The 19216-nt window shown below is 39.7% G+C and overlaps 1 protein-coding gene across 5 annotated transcripts; it reads right to left on the bottom strand.

The window, feature by feature from the left end:
- Nucleotides 1-30: 30 nt before the first annotated feature.
- UEVLD (UEV and lactate/malate dehyrogenase domains) lies at nt 31-19182 on the bottom strand. Of its 5 annotated transcripts, XM_035327643.1 has the most exons (13): nt 17154-19182; nt 12750-12878; nt 10750-10834; nt 10121-10183; nt 9044-9207; nt 7879-8014; nt 6582-6706; nt 5877-5982; nt 4597-4767; nt 3470-3643; nt 2817-2901; nt 2049-2172; nt 31-816 (listed from the first exon to the last, which is right to left on the bottom strand). In XM_035327643.1, exons 3-13 carry the CDS (start codon nt 10760-10762, stop codon nt 652-654), a joined length of 1326 nt encoding a protein of 441 aa, XP_035183534.1. In that variant the 5' UTR covers nt 10763-10834; nt 12750-12878; nt 17154-19182; the 3' UTR covers nt 31-651. The 5 variants fall into 5 exon arrangements, with proteins under 5 accessions (XP_035183534.1, XP_035183535.1, XP_035183533.1 ...); XM_035327644.1 differs by lacking the exons at nt 12750-12878; nt 17154-19182 and adding an exon at nt 12274-12408; XM_035327642.1 differs by lacking the exons at nt 12750-12878; nt 17154-19182 and adding an exon at nt 11986-12144.
- Between the last annotated feature and the right edge of the window lie 34 nt (nt 19183-19216).

Raw genomic sequence — 19216 nt, 5'->3', positions numbered from 1 at the left:
CAGTCACGGCCGGAAAGCCCCAGGCATCACTAAACGTACAACAGAAATCCATATGCAATTCTTCAGCGTGCTATTAAACCAGGCTTTTATCCCCCCTCTTCATAACCCCCAAGGATGGAGTCCATTGACGGTAGACGTTAAGTACAAAAGATCAAGCTCCCAAAGCGCAGCCCCTGCTGCCCCTACGAGCCGCCTTGCAACCAACCATGTGTACACAAGTCCCTCAGGCAGCACTTAGAACGAGGAGGAAGGGTTCTGGCTGGAGCATCCAAGGAGCTGGGTGAGCTCCTGTCCTAGGTGGTTTCCTCCTGAGGTGCAAAGTTAGGAATACCTCAAGAACCAGGCCATAATTAGCTGTGGAAAAAGGAAATACTACAGACAAATGTCACCTGAATTTACATAAAGCGTTCTTGCACATTAATCTCCAGGTTTTGGTTACCCACAGTGCACTTTTGAAGTCAGAAATTTGTACCGGGCAGTGGAGTGTTAAATAACGTAAACCAAATCCACATAGAGAAAGCACCGTGGTAGGCAAAATAAAAAATAATAATAATAATCTTGTCTTATAGAGAAAACCGTATACACCAAGCAACCAGTTGTGCCCAGCAGATCTCTAGCTTCTGTGAGCAGATGCTGCGGCCTCCCTGGTGCTTACAGTTTGAGCTGCTGCTGAAGGTCGTGAATTGATCCTGCACTGCTCTGCAGTTTCTCTTGCACTGATGGATCTTCTTCTAGTTTGACCACTTCAATCACTCCACTGGTTCCAAGAATACATGGAAGACTTAAAAATACTTCACTGTTTATATTGCAACCTCCCTGAAACAACATGTGGAGAACACTGTCAGTTATTTATTCCTGCTGATCTTTATCTGATGCACGGAACCACAAAGGAACTTGATAATGTTAATTAAGCAAGGATATTTAATCACATGGCATGATTTTGTATAGCTCAAATTCCACTTTTTAGACCCCGTGCAATGCTTTACCATACAGAAACTGTAAGATATTACAGTGTGAATTTAAAAATATCTTGAATTATGCTACACTTGGAAGAGTTTCCCAATATAAATTTATCAGACCGCTACGATGCAGGCCAAGCTGATACTACAAGATACAATTTAGCTGGGGAAGTTCTTCGGGAAATCAAAAATCTCTCCTGGGAGTATTTTTTGAGTATTGATCATGTATTCATTCTGTGAGAGATTTCACCAAAGTTACATAATTGTAGCTCAAGTTTACACTATTTTGCTTCTTTTTAGGATCTGTACATGAAATTTTACTTTCTGTAGTTACTCTAATTAGTAAGTTTAACTGTAGCTTAAGAGACTCCTCTACTTTTAGCATTTAGTTCATAAAGAATTAAAAACTTCACTTGAAATCACAATGATGAAACGAGCTGTGTATCTGTACTTGATTACAATGAGCAGCCTTTTGTGCTCAACTTCCTGCACTGAGAATGTGAACCACCCTTCCGAGTCCCACAAACAGAAGTGACCAACAAATGCTTCTCTCTTTTTTATTCATTTGAAATGACTTAGAGCTTTAATGAAGCCTCTTAGGTAAACTTTGCACAAAGTCTAGTCTACAATTTTAAGTTAAATAGAGCTTAATAATCTCCTCAATGTAAAGAATCAAGGAGTAACAAAAACAGCTGTTTCAAAGCTGGTCAAATAAAATAATGCCAGAAAATTCACACTTTCATAAATGATACTGAACTCTTCTGGTCCTCACAAAAATCTACATTCAACACTGAGCACTTAAATTGTGACACATTTCTCTTCATTTGCAAAATCCAGCTGTTCCTGGGGAGGTGGTCAGCAACCTTGACCATATTTTCCATCTAAACATTTGTATTTTGGGGTAAAACAATCCACTTTTAATATTGGTTTCAGATTAACACAACAGCCTATTTATGCTTCACTTGGACTAGAACTGAAGGTGGTTGTTGGAAGAAAGTCATGATAACAGTGCTACTTCTGAACAGAGGATATCCAGTATAAATAACATCATTACAGTGCCAACCAAAAGATATTAAATAACCCATTTACCTTTGCCAGGGTGGATACAGAATGAACCTTTCTTTTATCTTTCAGTATACTGTCAGTCAAATCAGCAACCGAGAGCCCAACAGACCAAGATCTCTGACCTTTTCCCTTTAGGATTTCCATAGCTCTACATAAACGACAAAAAGGGGAGAAAATGATGTTTAGATTTTCATTATTTAAATTATCACTTTTTTTAGTTTATACGTAAAACCCTACAGACATATAAGCGTATCATAAAAACATGACTCTTTTATTTGGGAAACAACAGAAGAGAAAAAAGACATTCTTTCAAGAAATTCTTAATATATATTTTACCCACAGTAGTAACAATTCCTTTTTCTGTCAAGGAGAGGATAAATAAATCAGGTAAACTGATCCAAACTTTTACTTCACTTTGAAGTAAACTGCTCCTGCACAAACTCTGAGAAAAGTATGCCAGAAAGCTTGCCTTTTTTTTTTTAATTGACATAATTGAACCGTCAGCTCTGATGTTCTCATGTATATTCTACAAAGCTTGTCTTGTCATTAGATAACATCGCAGACGCAACATTATTAAAAACATCAGAAAATCAGCAGGTATATACTCTTACATAAAAGTTCGTATGATTTTTATCATACTCATCACAGACCTACACACTCATAGAAACTCAGTATGTGAAAATTTTAGACTAAACTTCCTTCTCTTCACAAAGAACAGAAGAAAAACAAAACCCTTGCAAACCTCAAGTATTTGAGCATGAAGGAAAAGCCCTAAGATCATAATGGCATTACCTGTTAGCCACCTTTTCCTTTGAATTACGAGCAGCCATTGTTTCAGTTTGATTTACATGTGAGTCACAACTGGTCCATGAGAGTACTAGATAGAAACAAACAGTAGTGTTTAAATCTACATCTAAAGAGTGACTAAAATAGGGACCAGACGGTGGGGAAAAAAAAAAAAAAAGAAAAAAAAAAGAAACAGGAAAAAAAAAAGCAAGGTTCCAAACTTTCCTTTCCCTGCATAACAAGAAAAATAGCATTGATGACCCACTAAGGGTCTCCAGACATGAAATAAAACTCTGAAGTAGCACTTGGCCAGAGACACTTGCTTAAAAATGAATTAATAGGCAAAAAAAATTTACAGTAGCAGTAGCCTATCATACATTATACCACACTTCCTTCCTCTTTCAATATATCTTCATCTACATTGTTACACCAATTAAAAAGCATTTAAGGTTGTATTTTCTTTAACTGTGACAAATGTAAAATACTTTTGCAACCACCCCAGGTCTTCAGACTTGGTCACAGACCAGAATCTTATCCTTTTGAATTACATTATGAAAAATTTACTACCCGGCTCATGGCTACCTTCAATACTTTTCTCAGTTAGTTAAGTACTGCCAGAACATTAAAATACTCATAGTCATGAAACCATATCACTTTACCTTTGTCTTCCCCTTGTTCACCAACAATCCAAGCATCTTTTCCCAATGCCTGTGCTTGCAAAAGGTTTGCAAGTGTATGCTGAAATCTCTCGGTATCCAGATTGCCACCTACTCCAATAACTCTGCTTTGGGGAAACGCGCTCAGCTTCCATGACACATACGTCATTACTTCAACTATATGTGAAAGAAAAATGTGCTGACAGTGAAGGATCAATCAAAACTCAGCCCAACTGCAAACTATTAGTCAGTTACAGAACTCAGGATGGATTTGTTTTCTTTAGAAAAGGCAAAAGCATGCATGAGCACTTCAGTAGTTCTGTTCAACCAAAACACCAGATCAGATGGGGAGGAGGCAAGGAAGATTCACAGACCAAGTGAAGTTTTAAGAGAAGTCAAGCGAAACTTCAAAATGAGTCACTATACTTCCCTATACCAAAGCCCTCATGTGCTTCTAAGTTTAACGCAGCCGGAGTTTCTTCCCCCCCATAAGGCAGGAAATCTTTTCACCATTTCCACAGCTCTAAATGACAGGAAGGCCAAGAAGCAATTGAAATTTCTATTGAAAAATAGAAAAGGGCTAGCAATGTCTTCAGCCTGTTTACAGGACAGACAAGGTCACAAATACTTCTTGCCCTGTGTTTCTGCTTTTCTTGTTTCACAATATTCCTGACCCAACAGATTGAGATTTTCCCCCACAACACAGCTGCAATGTTTACTAGTGACACCACATCACATATATTAGTAGTCTGCGAGTCTGATCACATGGCACACGACACACACACATCTACGCTTACTGCACAGGAGAAACGCACACATAAAACAGCTGACAAGACAGCAGCTAATGGATGCTAATCTTGAATGTACAGCGACATTTAAGCTACATAGAGAAATATGCAGAAATACATACCTTTTAAACAAAACAAAGTACACTATTTTCTTTTATCTTGGTAACAGTTAAGAAAAACCCCCTCAAAGACAGTGTCCTGCTCAATGCTGAAAAGGAAAATATCTTTCAGAGTAGCAAGAATTTCTGACTAAGTGGGTGCATTCTGCAGTAATGTACTTTTAAAACAGCCCAAACAGAAAGCCATTGCAGGGACAGAACATTAGGTGAAGTACCAACGCACCTGGATGGGAAGCAACAAGAAGAACAGAGTTCTGACTGTAGTGTGATACTGCTGGGATAAATCCCCTGAACAAGTCCACATTGCTTTGTATGACATCAAGGTAAGTCTGAGCGCTGCCCAGTGAGTTAACTGTGAGCACGACGACTTTGGAATCAGCTGAAGCAGAAATATCTGGAATTATGAACAAAATGTGTTTTTAAAAAATATGTTACTTTATCAAGTTTCAGATGCAAACCGAAATGCTATCCTAAATGCTTAACTGCAGCATGCAGCTTAAGTTAGGGATTCTTCCCCTTGTGTCTCATCCCCACCCCCCCATCTGGAACGTGGGGCACTTCCACAGCACCTGTAAAACACAGCTCTCCCACAGAACCACTCTTCCCATTTCATAGTGGGCAACACAGAAGAGAGACTGAAGTTTGACCAAGGCTACAAAGCATAAACCAGACAACACATATACAGTTTTGACATATAAGCTTTCCAAACTTAATTTTCTTGGCAAGGGAAAAAAACACATCCATGAAAAGGCTGCTTCATTTTTCTTCTGACTTGTAAAAGAAGGGCAGAGACTTTATTCCTTTATCTTTTAGTTGTTCTTTCAGCTCAATGAAGGCCGTGTAGACAGCTATAAGAGTTCCAAAAGCCTACTTATGTTAGTCTTCTAATACCACTTCTGAAAACAGCTGTAGCCAAAGCAAAGGCCTAGTGTACCTGCAAAGTGTAAGCTTACTTAAAAAACGTAATACCAGCCTGCCCCAAGCCTAGACATAAGCACACTAACTACCAGGTTACAGTACAGAAGCATTATGTAACACTGTGACACTACTAATAGCAGCACCAGCAACAACATACAAGCTCCCTCTATCACAGAGAAACATAAATATGTAACAGGTGCACAAAAGCACAAACAGATTTGTGGTACAGTTCAACAAGCAGGGTTCAGGAAAAAAAATGTGCTAGCAGCAAAATCTGCAAGGTAAGATCAAAGGATGTAGAACAGGCAATGTCAGGTGGAAACAGAATAATCAGGTAAGATGCTTGGTGTAACCAGAACGCATCCCCATCCCCAGACTAAAGTAAATCACATTAGAAGCCTGATGTGAAAGCAGCCCCCACAATTTTGTGTTGCGGAGGGTCCAAGGAGCATAAAACACCACAGGCAAGCAAGGAAAAATGAAGCTGTTGCTCAATTCAGTTCCATCTTCTACCGTGGAAGAGCTATCGAGCTACATCACCTCAACCTCTGCGACTAAAGCCACTCCAGCAATGAGATCTAGTACCTTTGCTGATCTCCACATTTGGCAGAGCAAAGATCTCCAAGTCCATAGTTCCTCCTTTTGCTGCACCTTCAGAAAGATCCAGAAGAACCACCTTGTCTGCAACACCCTAAATAAATAACACACAACAATAAAACACAACTTGTTCTTGTCAGCAATGGGAATAAGAACAGCTTTTTCTCCAATTCAAAACAGCAGTTCTTGTACTGTGTATAAAATAAGCCACATGGGCAGACCTCACCAAAATTACTGACAAATCACAAGAAAAAGAGAATTAGTTTAATGAGTTGAATTGGAATATAAGGCATTATGAAAAAAAATAATAAAAACATCTCTAGAAAGTAATAAACATTGTCTCTGAGCATATAGCTGCAATACAGTGCAGACCATCTATAAAACCCCTTTCCAGGTGACTAGGAGATCCAATTCTAACAGGCCACAGCTTAGGCAACAGTCTATTAACAAAAGATTTTCAAAGTACGTGAATTCCTAATTCAACCCTTTGTATTTACAAAAGCTTGCTGAGAAAACACAGCAGAAACTAATGCTTCTGTGCATCTATAAATTAACTGAAGGGAAGAGGCAAATGACATAAGCAGTGACGTGACTATTGAAAATGCTGAGCTAGTTCTGTGTGTCAGGCACTAAGAACTAGGTTGGAAGCCTCTATATTAATCAGGTCTGTAGCTATTTACATTAATTACATACCTTTGCTGCAACTGCTAGCACACAGGCAATGCCAAGGTCTCCAGCTCCAACCACAGTAATTTTGTTGAAACACCCTTCATTTTTGTCTCCACCGGTTTTACTCTTAGATTTCGTGTCAGTTTCTCCTACAATTAAAAGGAAAACACAAACTGATGTGCTGGTCCATACCGCATCAATACAAGTATCGATGCTTCGTAAAGGAACACAGCTAGAGTTAAACCAACTTACATAAGCTTCAAAATAGTGGTTGAGTCTGACCATGGAAAATTCATGCTAACTCAAAAAGCGTAACACACACATATTCCTCGCTCAATAGGAATGTTTTTTCACTAAATGGAATGCATGAGCATAATAATAAGCAGCAGCTAGACACCAAGATCATAGAAATAATACTCCCTTTGCTACTGCTACAGGCATGAATATATACCAGAGTCAGACAATCTGTAAAAGGGTTAAAATTTTGAAAAGACATTCAAAATCAAGTTTGATTAAAATACTTGAGGTCATTTAGCCAATGGTACTGGTAATGCAACAATTCCCATTCTGAGTATAACACAAAGAGGTTTGTAAAAGAAACATTAAGATTGATCGATTGGAAACATGTATTGCATACACACGTATGCTCACAAACATGTCTGTGTACACAATTACCAGATGAAACAGTAGAAAATAGTTCAAAGGGAAGGATATGCACTAGTTGCCCCAGATGATCTCATTTCACTAAAAGAAGAAAGGACTGACCTGAAGAATATGTGTCAAGATGAAGAACAGTACTGGAGCCATAGAATACCCAGATAAGTAAATCATGAGAACTGTGAAATTTAGGAATTTTGCCCAAGACTGAAAATAGGTGAGATAAAACAGTGAGGCAAAAGATGCCAAAGAGCATCCACTACTAAAGGGTGCAAGAGACAAGACCAAAATCAGCTTGCCACCACTGAATGAGAAGAACCCAAGAGACACAATATGGCCTCAAAACCAGCACTCCTTGTCCTCAGTGCTGCACCCCAGTTGCTGTGGGCAGACAGGGCTTGCGACTGCCGATGTGAGAGCACAAGCAACTGAGACCTGAGGGAATGAATGACTGTGATGGGGTAAAATCAACTTGTTTATTCTAAAATCATGTTTCCCTTTCACAAGATTTCACAATGAATTTTGTGAAGCAAGCACCAAAAATTCAGATGTTAACGTTATGCAGCCATTTTTGTGATATAAAGTAATAACAATAAATTAATAAGTACAATAATTAATAAACACAATGTGTTAGAACATCACCAATATATGAAAATATCCACACCTTCAGTAATCTTTGCAATGTAGGAGAGAAGTTCTGATTGCCTGGCTGCATCAGAAGATGTCAATGAATACAGAGGGAGCTCTTCCTCAAATTTTGCAATCATTTCCTTGATTAATCCAACAATAGTTGATTTAGGCTGAAACACAGTAAGATGACAAAACAGCTGACTAGCTTTGTCACGTACCAGTATCAACTGTAAACTGGAGCAGTTTCATAAAGAGCCATAGCTATATAAACCCTGACAAAATTATAAATACTGACACCCTTAACATGGAAAGATTTAAGGTAAAGAAAAGCACAACTTTTTAAGAAGATACTTTTCAAACAGGAGAACGGCTTAAAAGGAATGTAACAAAAAGGAGTTACAGAATTTAAATGACCAGTGCAACTAGTTTTTGAAAGCATCCATGGACATATGAAAGCCTTTGATCTAGCTACGTCAAATAACATAAACAGGGCAAACCTTAGCTAGAGGAAAGACAGCTTCCCTCTTAGATGAGCTTAACTGAGCACAGCTTTGGTGATTCAGTTCTTCTTTAGGCAAGAAGACAGTAGAAGTTTGAGCAACAGAAACAATGTCCATGGAAATTTCTCTACTGATCAAGGAAAATATATCCTATCCTTTTTTGAAAACTAGCTTTCATTAAATCACTTTCACTGGCCAGACAGTCATATTTAAGTAAGCTATTTAATGGTGCATAAAATTATTTAGCAACAGCACTGGCTTTTGAATCTCTGTCCTAATGATTCACATAGTTCTACTGAAAAAAGACATCCCCAAAACATCAGAACTTCCACTGAACTTTCCAGGGATACTCAATTTGTCTACCATTATTATTCATTTTTCACTGCATCAAAGGGGAAAGCACCAAAGATGCTACAGAGGTCTTATAATACTTTGTAACAAACTCAATCCCATTATTATTCAGCCTAAAATAATTGTCTTTAGAATCGATGGCGATTTTCCTTATGATCACCTCATACTGGCTGAAAGCTGTAATTTCAAGAGGTGCTAACATTCTGCTTCTCTTTGCATAATCATTACATATTTAACAAACAATGCAGAAAACAAAAAGCCCCAAACCCTATCCACCCCTCTCCACTATTCCCCATATAACATCAGACATTATTCCCAGACACCTCCTTCCCCTGCTGCCCCTCTTACATGGCTCCAGTTTTGCAGGTAGGGCAAATAAATCCTGCCATGAGCATCAACATGCTTTCCCACTGAAATGCCCATGTTCGCAGTCGGCTTCAAGAAGCAAATGGGGGGAGCAAAGGGATGAGAATCCAAAATCCACAGACGAATAGGTATGTTATAGGAATTACCTGTTCAACACAAACAAAACCATTACCACTGAGAAGAAACAAAAAACAGGTGTGAATGCACGTGATTCATATTTCTTAATAACAAAGAAAAAAAGCCAGACAAATCACTTTCTAGTTTTGCACTCAAAAGCACTTATGTTACTTAGGCCACTTTACAAAAGCAGACTTGTCTGCTTGACTTGATTGAGTCTTGATTAATGTAAGCTTTTTTCTTCTTCTTGTTTTTTTCCCTTGGGTACTCTCTGTCGGCCAATGCATCCAGTTTTCTAGGCAAATAAATCTGTCACACTAAATGTTTTTTTTATTTATTTAGTTGACTTATCTTGTAACGCCTTATTTCAGCATCTATGTGTGCATGAAGATACTTGTTTATGGAGCAGAAGCAGGTTCTGCCAATTTAGGCAAAATCCTTTACAGCCAACTTCAACGAAGCTACAGCTCAGAAACCAACACCAGCAATACCAGGATCCCAAAGGCACGACACAGACTTCACAGACTTGTATTCATTTACATTCTTGGGTATTTGATCCTATAGTGTGTGTACATTAGCCCTGAGCATACTGAAAATGAGAAAGGGTACCTCATCTCATATATGCAGGCTACCACAGCTTAATCTAATAATTTACCGGCATGATTTTCATGTTTGATTTTAACATTCCACTTCATTTACAACACATTTAGGAGTAAACTTAACTCCTTTTGACTGCTGGAAATAAGTAGCAGCACTCTCGCTTATTCCCCACTTCTCCCATCTGGCTGCCAGAGCAGAAAAGCCATCTCTACTACTTTAGCCACATGTTTTTCTAAGATTCTCCATGACGAATCAGCATGGTATGCTGTTGGGAGGCGGCACCCAGCACATTTAACAATTAGATTCATAACTAGTAGGGAAATTACATTCAATTACTCTTACCATATTTCACTGGAACAGTACCACTGAAATTCAGGAGGTCTTTCTGGGATCCATCCTTGAAGGCTGAAGTTAAAAATCAAAATGATTATGGCAATTCCATCCACAACTACAAATATACACTGCTATTTTTTCTTTAGAAATTAAATACGTTGCTCTAGTCACCAATGTTACAAAAGTGTCATCCATCGTGTATCCCCCCCATCCTCCTCTGAGATAATTCCTTAATGGAATCTTAATGATGATTGTGCTGGTACAACTAAGGATATCACTAGTCTGAAAATCACTTCTCCTCTGAAATTCTGGTTTCATAGGAACATTCAGTCATTCTGAAAGAATCTGGAAACCACACGTGATAAGCTAAAGACATGAGATTTCCTTAAATAGAATCATGGGATATGGGATAATGCTGTTACACATAAAGAAATTAAAAAAATCAACCTTCTACAGTTATTGACACATTAAAATTAGGTTTTCATATGTCTGCTTTCTTCAAAAATAGTCACATAGCAAGAGGAATTTTGCTGCAAGTCAGAATAAAGGTAGGAATGCACCTGGAAGACACTCACATTATACATAATCTGAATTTACAGCAAGGAAGAATCATTCAAAGTAACTGTATCACTTCTTACTGTATGTGTTCATGGAGAAGGTGAAGTTAGGGTAGGTCTTGTTAACAGTCTTCAGTTCTTCTATGGTCAGGTCCCTGAACTTATACTGAAAGCAGGGAGAGATTAAAAGAAAAAACAGAAAAAAGTTTCCTTTCAAAGGCCATTACCAGAAACAGGGAGATGGAACCAAGACAAGGTGGAAACACAAGAAGGGGCAGATACCATTGTAGCATTATAAATAGCTTTGGCATGAGATAAATACTTAAGAGCTGCTACCAAAAAAAGCTTTGAAAGTATCACGGGTCTGCTGTTGCAACACTAGAATTCAATTTCTGACCTCATTCTGCATATACCATTCTTCCCCCTTCCTGTCTGTGTGAGCAGACAGCCTCTGCAGGGGGCTGAACCAGCCCTGAGTGCCCTACAAGGCTCACTGCGCTGCGATACTTGCCACAAAGCAGCACCTAAAACCTACCTGCTCTTCAGTAAGACGCCCCACCAGGACCATAGCTAGAGCTGCTTACACAGCACCATTATTTTCCCCCTTGCATGCGAAAACACAAAGCTGCGGATGAGAAACGCCCTTTAGTCAGCTTCTCGGTGTTTGGTCTGACTGGATGCTGCAAAGTCAAGCGCTGAAAACTCAAAGGTGCCCAAGCAAGGACAGGCACACAGCTGGAACGTAACACCTTGTGTTAGCACACCTTGCTGTGAACCAAAGCCATCCCTCCCCAGCTGACCCCATATTCATAATACAAAAGTTATATTCCTATTAAATACGTTGTTTTCCTATTAAATGCGTATTCCTATTAAATAAGTATTAATTATTCCTATTAAATAGGTTGTAAAGTCCTTCTGAGGTCTATCAGATACGGAAATTCTCACGTTGTGAGCCTGGCGTTAGGTATGCATAGCTCAGTTTCTCATATGGAAATTAAAAAGTTTTTACCTCAGGGAGATGCTACGAAAACAAATCCCTGCCTGAAGAGCCCCGAGATGGCAGGCAGGGACTATCAGACAAGCCCCCAGGACACTGACAGCCCCTTCCGAAGTCCCATCGCGCGCCCCCCACACGTCCCCAGCCCGACGAACAACCCAGCTACCTGCGGCACAGCCTCACAGCGGCCAGGTAAACAAACCCCGCTCCCCCGGCAGCGACCCCAGGGCCGCGGGGCCGGCCGAGCCCCGCCACCCCAGCCAGCCCCGTCACGCTGCCCTCCCGCCCCGCGTCTCCCTCGGAGCGGCGGCCCCGCGCACCCTGCCCAGCTGCTTCCTCAGCGCCTCCTCAGCCGCGAACGCCATGGCGCCGGCTGCCGCCTCCCAGCCGCCCCAGCGCCGCCCGGCCCGGCCCGGCCCCGCGTGAGGGAAGGCGGCGGCCTCGCCTGAGGGCCGCTGCGGGGCGCCGCTGACTTCTTGAAGCTGACTTGTGGCAACTCGCCGTGAATCGCCACTGCCCAAGTGCGTACTGACTTCTGGACTGCCTGTATGCATGCGTATCTCCTGCTCTAAATAATACTTTTGAAGCGCTACTGCCGCAGCACCCACCCAGTTGCTCCCAGTTGCAGACCAGTCAGCGAGGGACAGGGACTTAGTTCCGAGGTGCCCAGACCCCACTCGCAGAGAAGTTCCCCTTCGGGTAGGCAATGAGTTATTTCTGCATTGATACAGACGTAAGGGGGCCTAGGACACCACCTCTCGGAGCAGCCGAGTGTTGGTGTTACATCACTTTTTGCCTTCCCAGACTGATTTTTGCTTTTCACAGACAAATCGCTGTTTTTCTTGGTGGTAAGGTAAGTTTTGTGCTTATGAAGGAAGGGTATCTCAGCATGTCCGAGTTACCCAGCTGCACCTCAAGGTTGCCAGCTGTGCTCCTCAGGGATGCTCCAAATTCCCAGGGCAGCAGACTTTTTTTTTTTTTTTTTTAGCATGTTTCTTTCACTGTCAATATTTTTCCCATTACAACTGGGTTGCCTTTTTGGCTGCTTCTGTCAGTGAAACACTAGACACGTGACAAGTCATACCTGTAGGGTAGGGTGTCCAACTCTTTGAAGAGGAGTTAAGGTGAGGACTGCCTTTCCTCCTTCCTGCCGGTCTCACTTTGGTCAGTCCTGCCCTTTCTTGAAGCCTGTATTTGTGCAGAAGCTGCCAACCTGCAGGAGAGCAATTGAAGGGCAAAATGCACAAAATGGCAACAGCAAGCAAATCCCCAAGCCCTACAGAAATGCTATGGTAAAGAGCCTCTCTAAAAAGCGAGAGGTATCCTTGGCCACTTGGGTTTTGTGGCAGGAGGAATCGTGACGTATACAACAGCTACCTTTACTACAGCCTCCTATAGACTTGGTGGCTGCATCCTTTTTTGAAGGGTGGAATATGGTGAATCCCAAGATGAACTGTTACAGAATGATTTGCATGAACTTTCTCCTAAACCCTTTTAAAAGACAGCTTGAAAATCATTGTTTCACTCACAAAGGTCCTAGCAGAGGCTAATGGTTAAGAATAAGGTACTTCAAAATTTGTAATCTCAAAAAAATCTTTTTTTTTTTTTTTTTTTTTTTTAATTTCTGTGTATTTCACAGTAAAGACAATTAGGCAAATCTGAAAGATATGTAGTTATTAATAGATTAGACACTTGGTAATGCTTTTTAAAATTTGTATGTGCAATATAGCCAAAATAATTGTAGAAACTGGAATAGTAACAATATACTACTGGTAGTGACACACCACTGTCATCTCAAGGCTGAGTAGTATACCATTGCCGTGAGGCTTACAGGTCATCCCTGACTAAGCATGCACCCAAACTACAGGTCCAGAGTTCTTGATATTCACTGTTTGAACTCTTCTTTAAATTCAAAACAGTGCCTGTGCCTTCTGACTCATTATCTGCTCTAAACATAATATGCAAGGATTAACTCCATATTGAATTACATATCCTACTGCCAGCTAATCTTGAGGTGATTAAATATCTTGCTAGCAAGCTGGTGTTCTGCCCACACAGATAATGGCCTTGCCACCCCACACACCACCTTCCAGCAGTTCCTCCCCCACATCTCACAGGTTGCCATTTCCAAAAGTGCTTCTTGACATACAGAGCAGGAAGTTGCCAAGAGAGGAGACTTAAGAAAAACATTTTTCCAAAAGATTGCATATTCTTACTATAAACCCAACCTGATCTAATGAAAATTATAGTTTCATTTAAATCAGTAGTTGTACCAGGTTGCACGGGTTAAAGACTTGATTTTTACCTTTTCATTACTGAAGTTCCCTTCTGTATTTCAGCTTTGGAAGCTAGCTCCTGACTTCCCTAACCCAGCACCTCCTACTGCATTAAGCAAAAAGAAAGCTAGCAGTATAATTGCCATTTCTATAGATGCTTTCTGCAGGTTTATTGGCTTCATTGCTGTATGCGTACTCACTCACTGCAGTCAGCCTAAGGATGACACAGGCCAGAAGTGCTGGGGATAGTGAGGTTGAACGTGGCCAGCTGGAGAGTTACCGATAGCTCCAAGAGCAGCAGGGGTGTTCTGTTAAATGCAGTTCTGAAGATAAACACACCTTGCCTTAGCCCCATCTTGAAGCCAACTGTGGGTGGTTTCAAGACAGTAAATGGTATCTGCCTGCCCAGCAGCTCATATGCAAGTCTCCACCACAGTGCTTTTACGTTATCCAACACTGTCTCTGCTCTCGAAAATCTTTCACATGCACATTTACTTTAAACGCAAATCAGCTGGTAAAGCCAGCGGGACTGGTAGTACTGTGCTCTTCTGAGTGTGCCCATAGCATTTTACATATATTACTACCAATCAAGCTTCAGAAATCTCTTTAAACTGGCATTTATTGAGCAGACACCCAATATATCAAACTCTTTATAAATTTTTATAAATTAAGAGCTCCTTTTTCCATAAAAGCTTGCCCTGTGTATTCAAAAAACAGCATTTTGCCAGCACTAAGGGTCTTCTTATTGAGGTATTTTGAGACTTGATGGAAGAAATGGCCAGTTACACAGAAAATAGGCTGTGGTTTTTCAGGTGCTGAGGGATAGAGCAAAATAAAATGAGAGGCTCCTGGAACATGGAGCTAGTTCTACTGCACGTGACCTGTGAATTTTATTCAGTTTTACACAAGAGGAAAATGGCATCATATTCTGTGTCCTAAAACGTCATACTTCAGACACTGGCCGTAATCTTCTGGATAACCTTGGGCATTCTGTATCTCAGTGGTACCTTTGAGCAAAGCCAAAGGAAAAAGTTCCCAGGAACCTTTCACCAGTGGAGAAAATCATGCAGTAACGAGCTGTCCAAATTAAGAATAATGGAACAGAAATTAAAAGTTATAGAAGCTACATGACTTGTGCAAAATTTTCACTTCTGAAGAGTGCTTCTGTGATCATCCCACATACTGAAGGTCTGGGAATAAATGAAGATTAAGTGCACTACAAGTGGCAGGGGAACAGTTTCTGCACAAAACCCATCAAACTTGGCTTTAGCTCTGGACATATCACAGGTAAAAGCATCATTTATCTCACTGTTCACCTTTGTTCTGGGCAACCATATGTGATCTGAACATGATCCACACTATGACTAGCTCATTTTATCACTGTTCCGTTATCTATCAGTTTAAAAGCACAATCCAGCGAAGACTGCATTTCAACCAGCAGTTTCACACAACTTTAGACTTCTTTGCCAACTGCACGAGGCATCAATCAGTCTTCCACAAAATGGTTCAATTATCCTGCATGCTACCATCACTGCCTTCCCTTTCCACACGCAGCACAGAAACAGAAGTGATATTAATAAGGGGTTTGCTGGTTTGCACACTGTGGCTGGGGGAAGAGGGCTGTTAATAAGTGCGTTGCTCTGCCTGAACTGAAGATTCACCTTGCACGACCAGGCTGTGTGCACATCATTGACAGTCATATTTTACACCCCCACAGCGGTCTCAGGAACAAAATTCCTGCACACTCTATAAAAATAAAGCCCTAGATGGAGCAGCTTGCCTCCTGTTAGTGCCTCTGCTGTGCAAAAAGCAATTATAAGCAGAGTCCTTTGTCAGCTTCAGGGCAGCAGGTCAACCAATAGGTGTACTGCTCTAGCATATACACCACTTTGTTGTCAGAACAAGTACTGAATAGGCTGAGACGAAAAAAGAAGCAGCAGGCAGGGAGAATTATTGTGACAGGGAGTTCAAGACAAACTCAGAGCAAACATTATAAATCCTTTGTTGCATCATTCAAGGAAGCTAGTTTCATTTCCATAAATAAGTCCACATAAGAGGTTAAAACGTTGTAGAGTATAGCCAAGGCACTGAAACACATCCTTTTATGCTCAGCATGATTACATATACACTCTTACTCTGAGTGCATTATAAAACCTGCAGCACTGTCCTCATTAAGTATTTTTCAAGTCAGATGCCAGTCCATGCCTTTAGTAAGGAAAAAGGAACAAAAACAAAGCTCTTAATTCTCTTTAAGTTGTCAGTTGCTGTATTCACACATGGTATGATAGGGCATGACATCAGAGGAGCCTTTTCTCAACTCAGTAACACAGAGACGGTGGGCAGATGTTACATCCAAGATAAAAAACAACCAATAAATTTGCCAACGTGGGTAAAAGGACATAGGTAAAAAACAAAGACTCACACACACACAAAAAAATGAATAGAGAAAATCCCCAAAGGAAATTAAGCACCAGCTGGTTTGGGAAAAGCATTCATTAACTGCAGGCAGAGAGATTAGAACTAAATTAGGGATATGTATTATTACCTCAGGAACCTCTTCTGAGTTTTATCTCACAAAGTACATTAACCAGGGTATGTCAGATTTTTTTTGGATTCCCAGGTTCATGGAAAAATGTTTACATGTGCATTTAAACTGGTAGGTAAAAGAACATTTATTGGATGACTAAATCACAGTTCTGCTTTATGAAATTAAAACATTATTTCAAATCAAAACTAAAACTAAAACCCGCCCTCAAACTAAGGATTTATTATTATTATTATTTTTTAAGATCTGAGTAAAATAGTTCTGTTACTTCCAGAGAAGTATAGCTTTATTGGCCAGATTAAGATAACTCAATGTAAAGTTTCCTCCTGCCTGAACAGAATATATTTGCTTTAAAATAATGACTGATTAGAACTATGAAGATGCATTAAAAATCTCGGGGGGATTCCATACAAGGCCAGAACAAACAGGCTAGGATTTCATGCCTGTAAAGCAGTGTACTGGTTGGGCACCAATCAAATGCTAAGTGACTTTATATGTGCATATATACTGTTTTTTTTGTTTTTTTTTTTTTTAAGCACAAGAGCATGCAATTGTTCCTTTTTCAAGGGAAGGCGGGCAGATGGGCTCAATTTGATGATGGGTATTCATTTATCTATTTGGAAGTAGTTCACAGTGCTAGCTAATCAGAACTCTTATTGGTATTTACCTCCAACTGTCAAAGCAGTAAACAGTTGCACAGCAGACAGCAGTAGAGGAGGTTCAGGTTCTTCACATGGGAATAGAAGAATCCGAGAAGGATGCTTATGAAACTGCAGGATGAAACACCGTACTCCCGTTGGAAGAGATGAAAGGCAGCTTGTACACCTGTTTATGTTACCATTCTAAAATGCACGTTCCTTCCTTCAAATATAAATTAGGTTAGAAGACTAAACTGTAGGAGACACCAATGAGTTTCAGCTCTTTTCTGAGTCCTTAAGCGACTCCATCAATTTTTCATACATTCTTGCTGGCTGCATGAGACCAAGAGAAGAATTTTTCTTGGAGAACATTCAGCCTAATGCTGTTTTATGTGACATCTCTGAGGAAACCAGCAGAAAACAATCTGAAAAGTCTTCCTTAAAGGAAACCACTGAGAAATAGCAGTGAAATGTTTAATGCCTGTAATTTATTGTATACATACTCTGCAAAACTTTTATATGCATTTGGTGTGTGCAAAAGTATACACTTTCTTGACAGCACCAGAAAACAGTTAAGCTATGTACGTTTTTAAACCTGATTTGTCACATTGTGTAAAAAGACATTGTGCACAACTGATATCCCCAAAGAAAACCATTGGCTAAAACTAGAAGCACCCTTATTTACACACTAACACTTTAATATTGCATCACACCCACTCACCAAAATAAATAGAAGTACATTCATCACAACTTAAACACCAGTCTCTGCATATATTTATTTTCTTTCTGACATGTTTTGGTCTCCAGAAATACGCACGCTATATCTAGAAATACTCATCAGCTACTAGATTATGTTACAAAATGCAAAAAAAATAGAAAATTAGTTTTCCTGGACAATATTTTGGGCTTTACACAAAAATAAATCCAGATTTCCATAGAGATCTCATATACTTCTTGAAAGATTTTTATTTTTTATGCACAGCACAGAGTTGCACAGTAAGGCTTCCTGTGATATGCAAAACCCTGGCCTCCAAAAAGACCGCTGTAAAGTGAAACACAGCTCAAGTGTAAATACAAGACATTTTCAAAAAGTAGTCATCAATAGAAAGTGCCCTTCATTTGATTTAGCGTTATCAGTAAAGAAGTAGCTACTGTAATTGTGCAATCCAAGCCAGACCTGGAAGGGTTTTACGCAAAGTATGTCACCATTTCACACTATCAAGTTTAAGGATATAGAATCTGAGATAGCAGAAACTGACCAACCTTTTTATACTCCTACATTCATTATTTTTTGACACAATTTAGTATAAAAGGCACATTGTCAAAAAGTGAATTAAAATCTAAAAACCAAACCAGAATTTCATTACATACAATTAAATCATTAGCTTAACATCAGATCCTCATAAACCCATATAAGCATTCTTTCAGTTTTTCTTAACGTCAAATTCTGATGCACTTTGGATGAGTACCGAAGTACTCATTAGATTAATAATACTAATCTGGAAATCAGCAAACATGTTTTTGGATACAAGGTCCTTCCTAGACAATTTACAAATATGCAGCAAATGCAAACGTTAAAACCCAAACATTGTACAAAATTTGAAAAGCATTAGTATCCCACGCCAATTATGAGAAAGTACTTCTTGATTGTAAAATTACAAACGTGTCCTTAAATAATTTTTCATATGTAACAAACAAAATTAAGCAATTATTATTGTGCGAAGAAAAGTTATACAGTGTCTGAGGGAGGCTGGCAGAGCAGAGTACATTCCAGTCACCATCTAAAAGACCAATGACAAAGTGCTTTACAGATTAGGAAATTTAACTGTGTACAAAATGATGAAATAATCAGGATTTATTTAACCTATATTTATCTGAAATGCAGATTTAATTCCCAACTGAACCAATTTTGAATCAATCTGGTTCTTTTGCTTCATACAAGGCTTTTTTCCAACCAGGCAGGAAATTGCTTGCAACTGATAGAGTTGTCTGGGTTGACAGACCTAGAGCCTTTCTCCAGCTAAAAAGAGTAACATAATAATAATAATAATAATAATAATAATAAAAATCACCAAACAAAACAACAAAAAGA

This window comes from Oxyura jamaicensis, chromosome 5, assembly GCF_011077185.1.
Source record: "Oxyura jamaicensis isolate SHBP4307 breed ruddy duck chromosome 5, BPBGC_Ojam_1.0, whole genome shotgun sequence".
NCBI lineage: Eukaryota > Metazoa > Chordata > Aves > Anseriformes > Anatidae > Oxyura > Oxyura jamaicensis.
This window is presented reverse-complemented; position numbering and strand designations above follow the sequence as displayed.

What these genes read in the sequence shown, in the direction of transcription:
- UEVLD (XM_035327642.1), bottom strand. Translation starts at nt 12,030, where the DNA reads ATGGCGTTCGCGGCTGAGGAGGCGCTGAGGAAGCAGCTGGGCAGG. An exon ending in CTTCTCCATGAACACATACA is followed by an intron (nt 10,184 to 10,749) that starts GTAAGAAGTGAT and finishes TTTTAACTTCAG; the next exon opens with CCTTCAAGGATGGATCCCAG. An exon ending in TCTTGTTGCTTCCCATCCAG is followed by an intron (nt 3,644 to 4,596) that starts GTGCGTTGGTAC and finishes TTTCACATATAG; the next exon opens with TTGAAGTAATGACGTATGTG.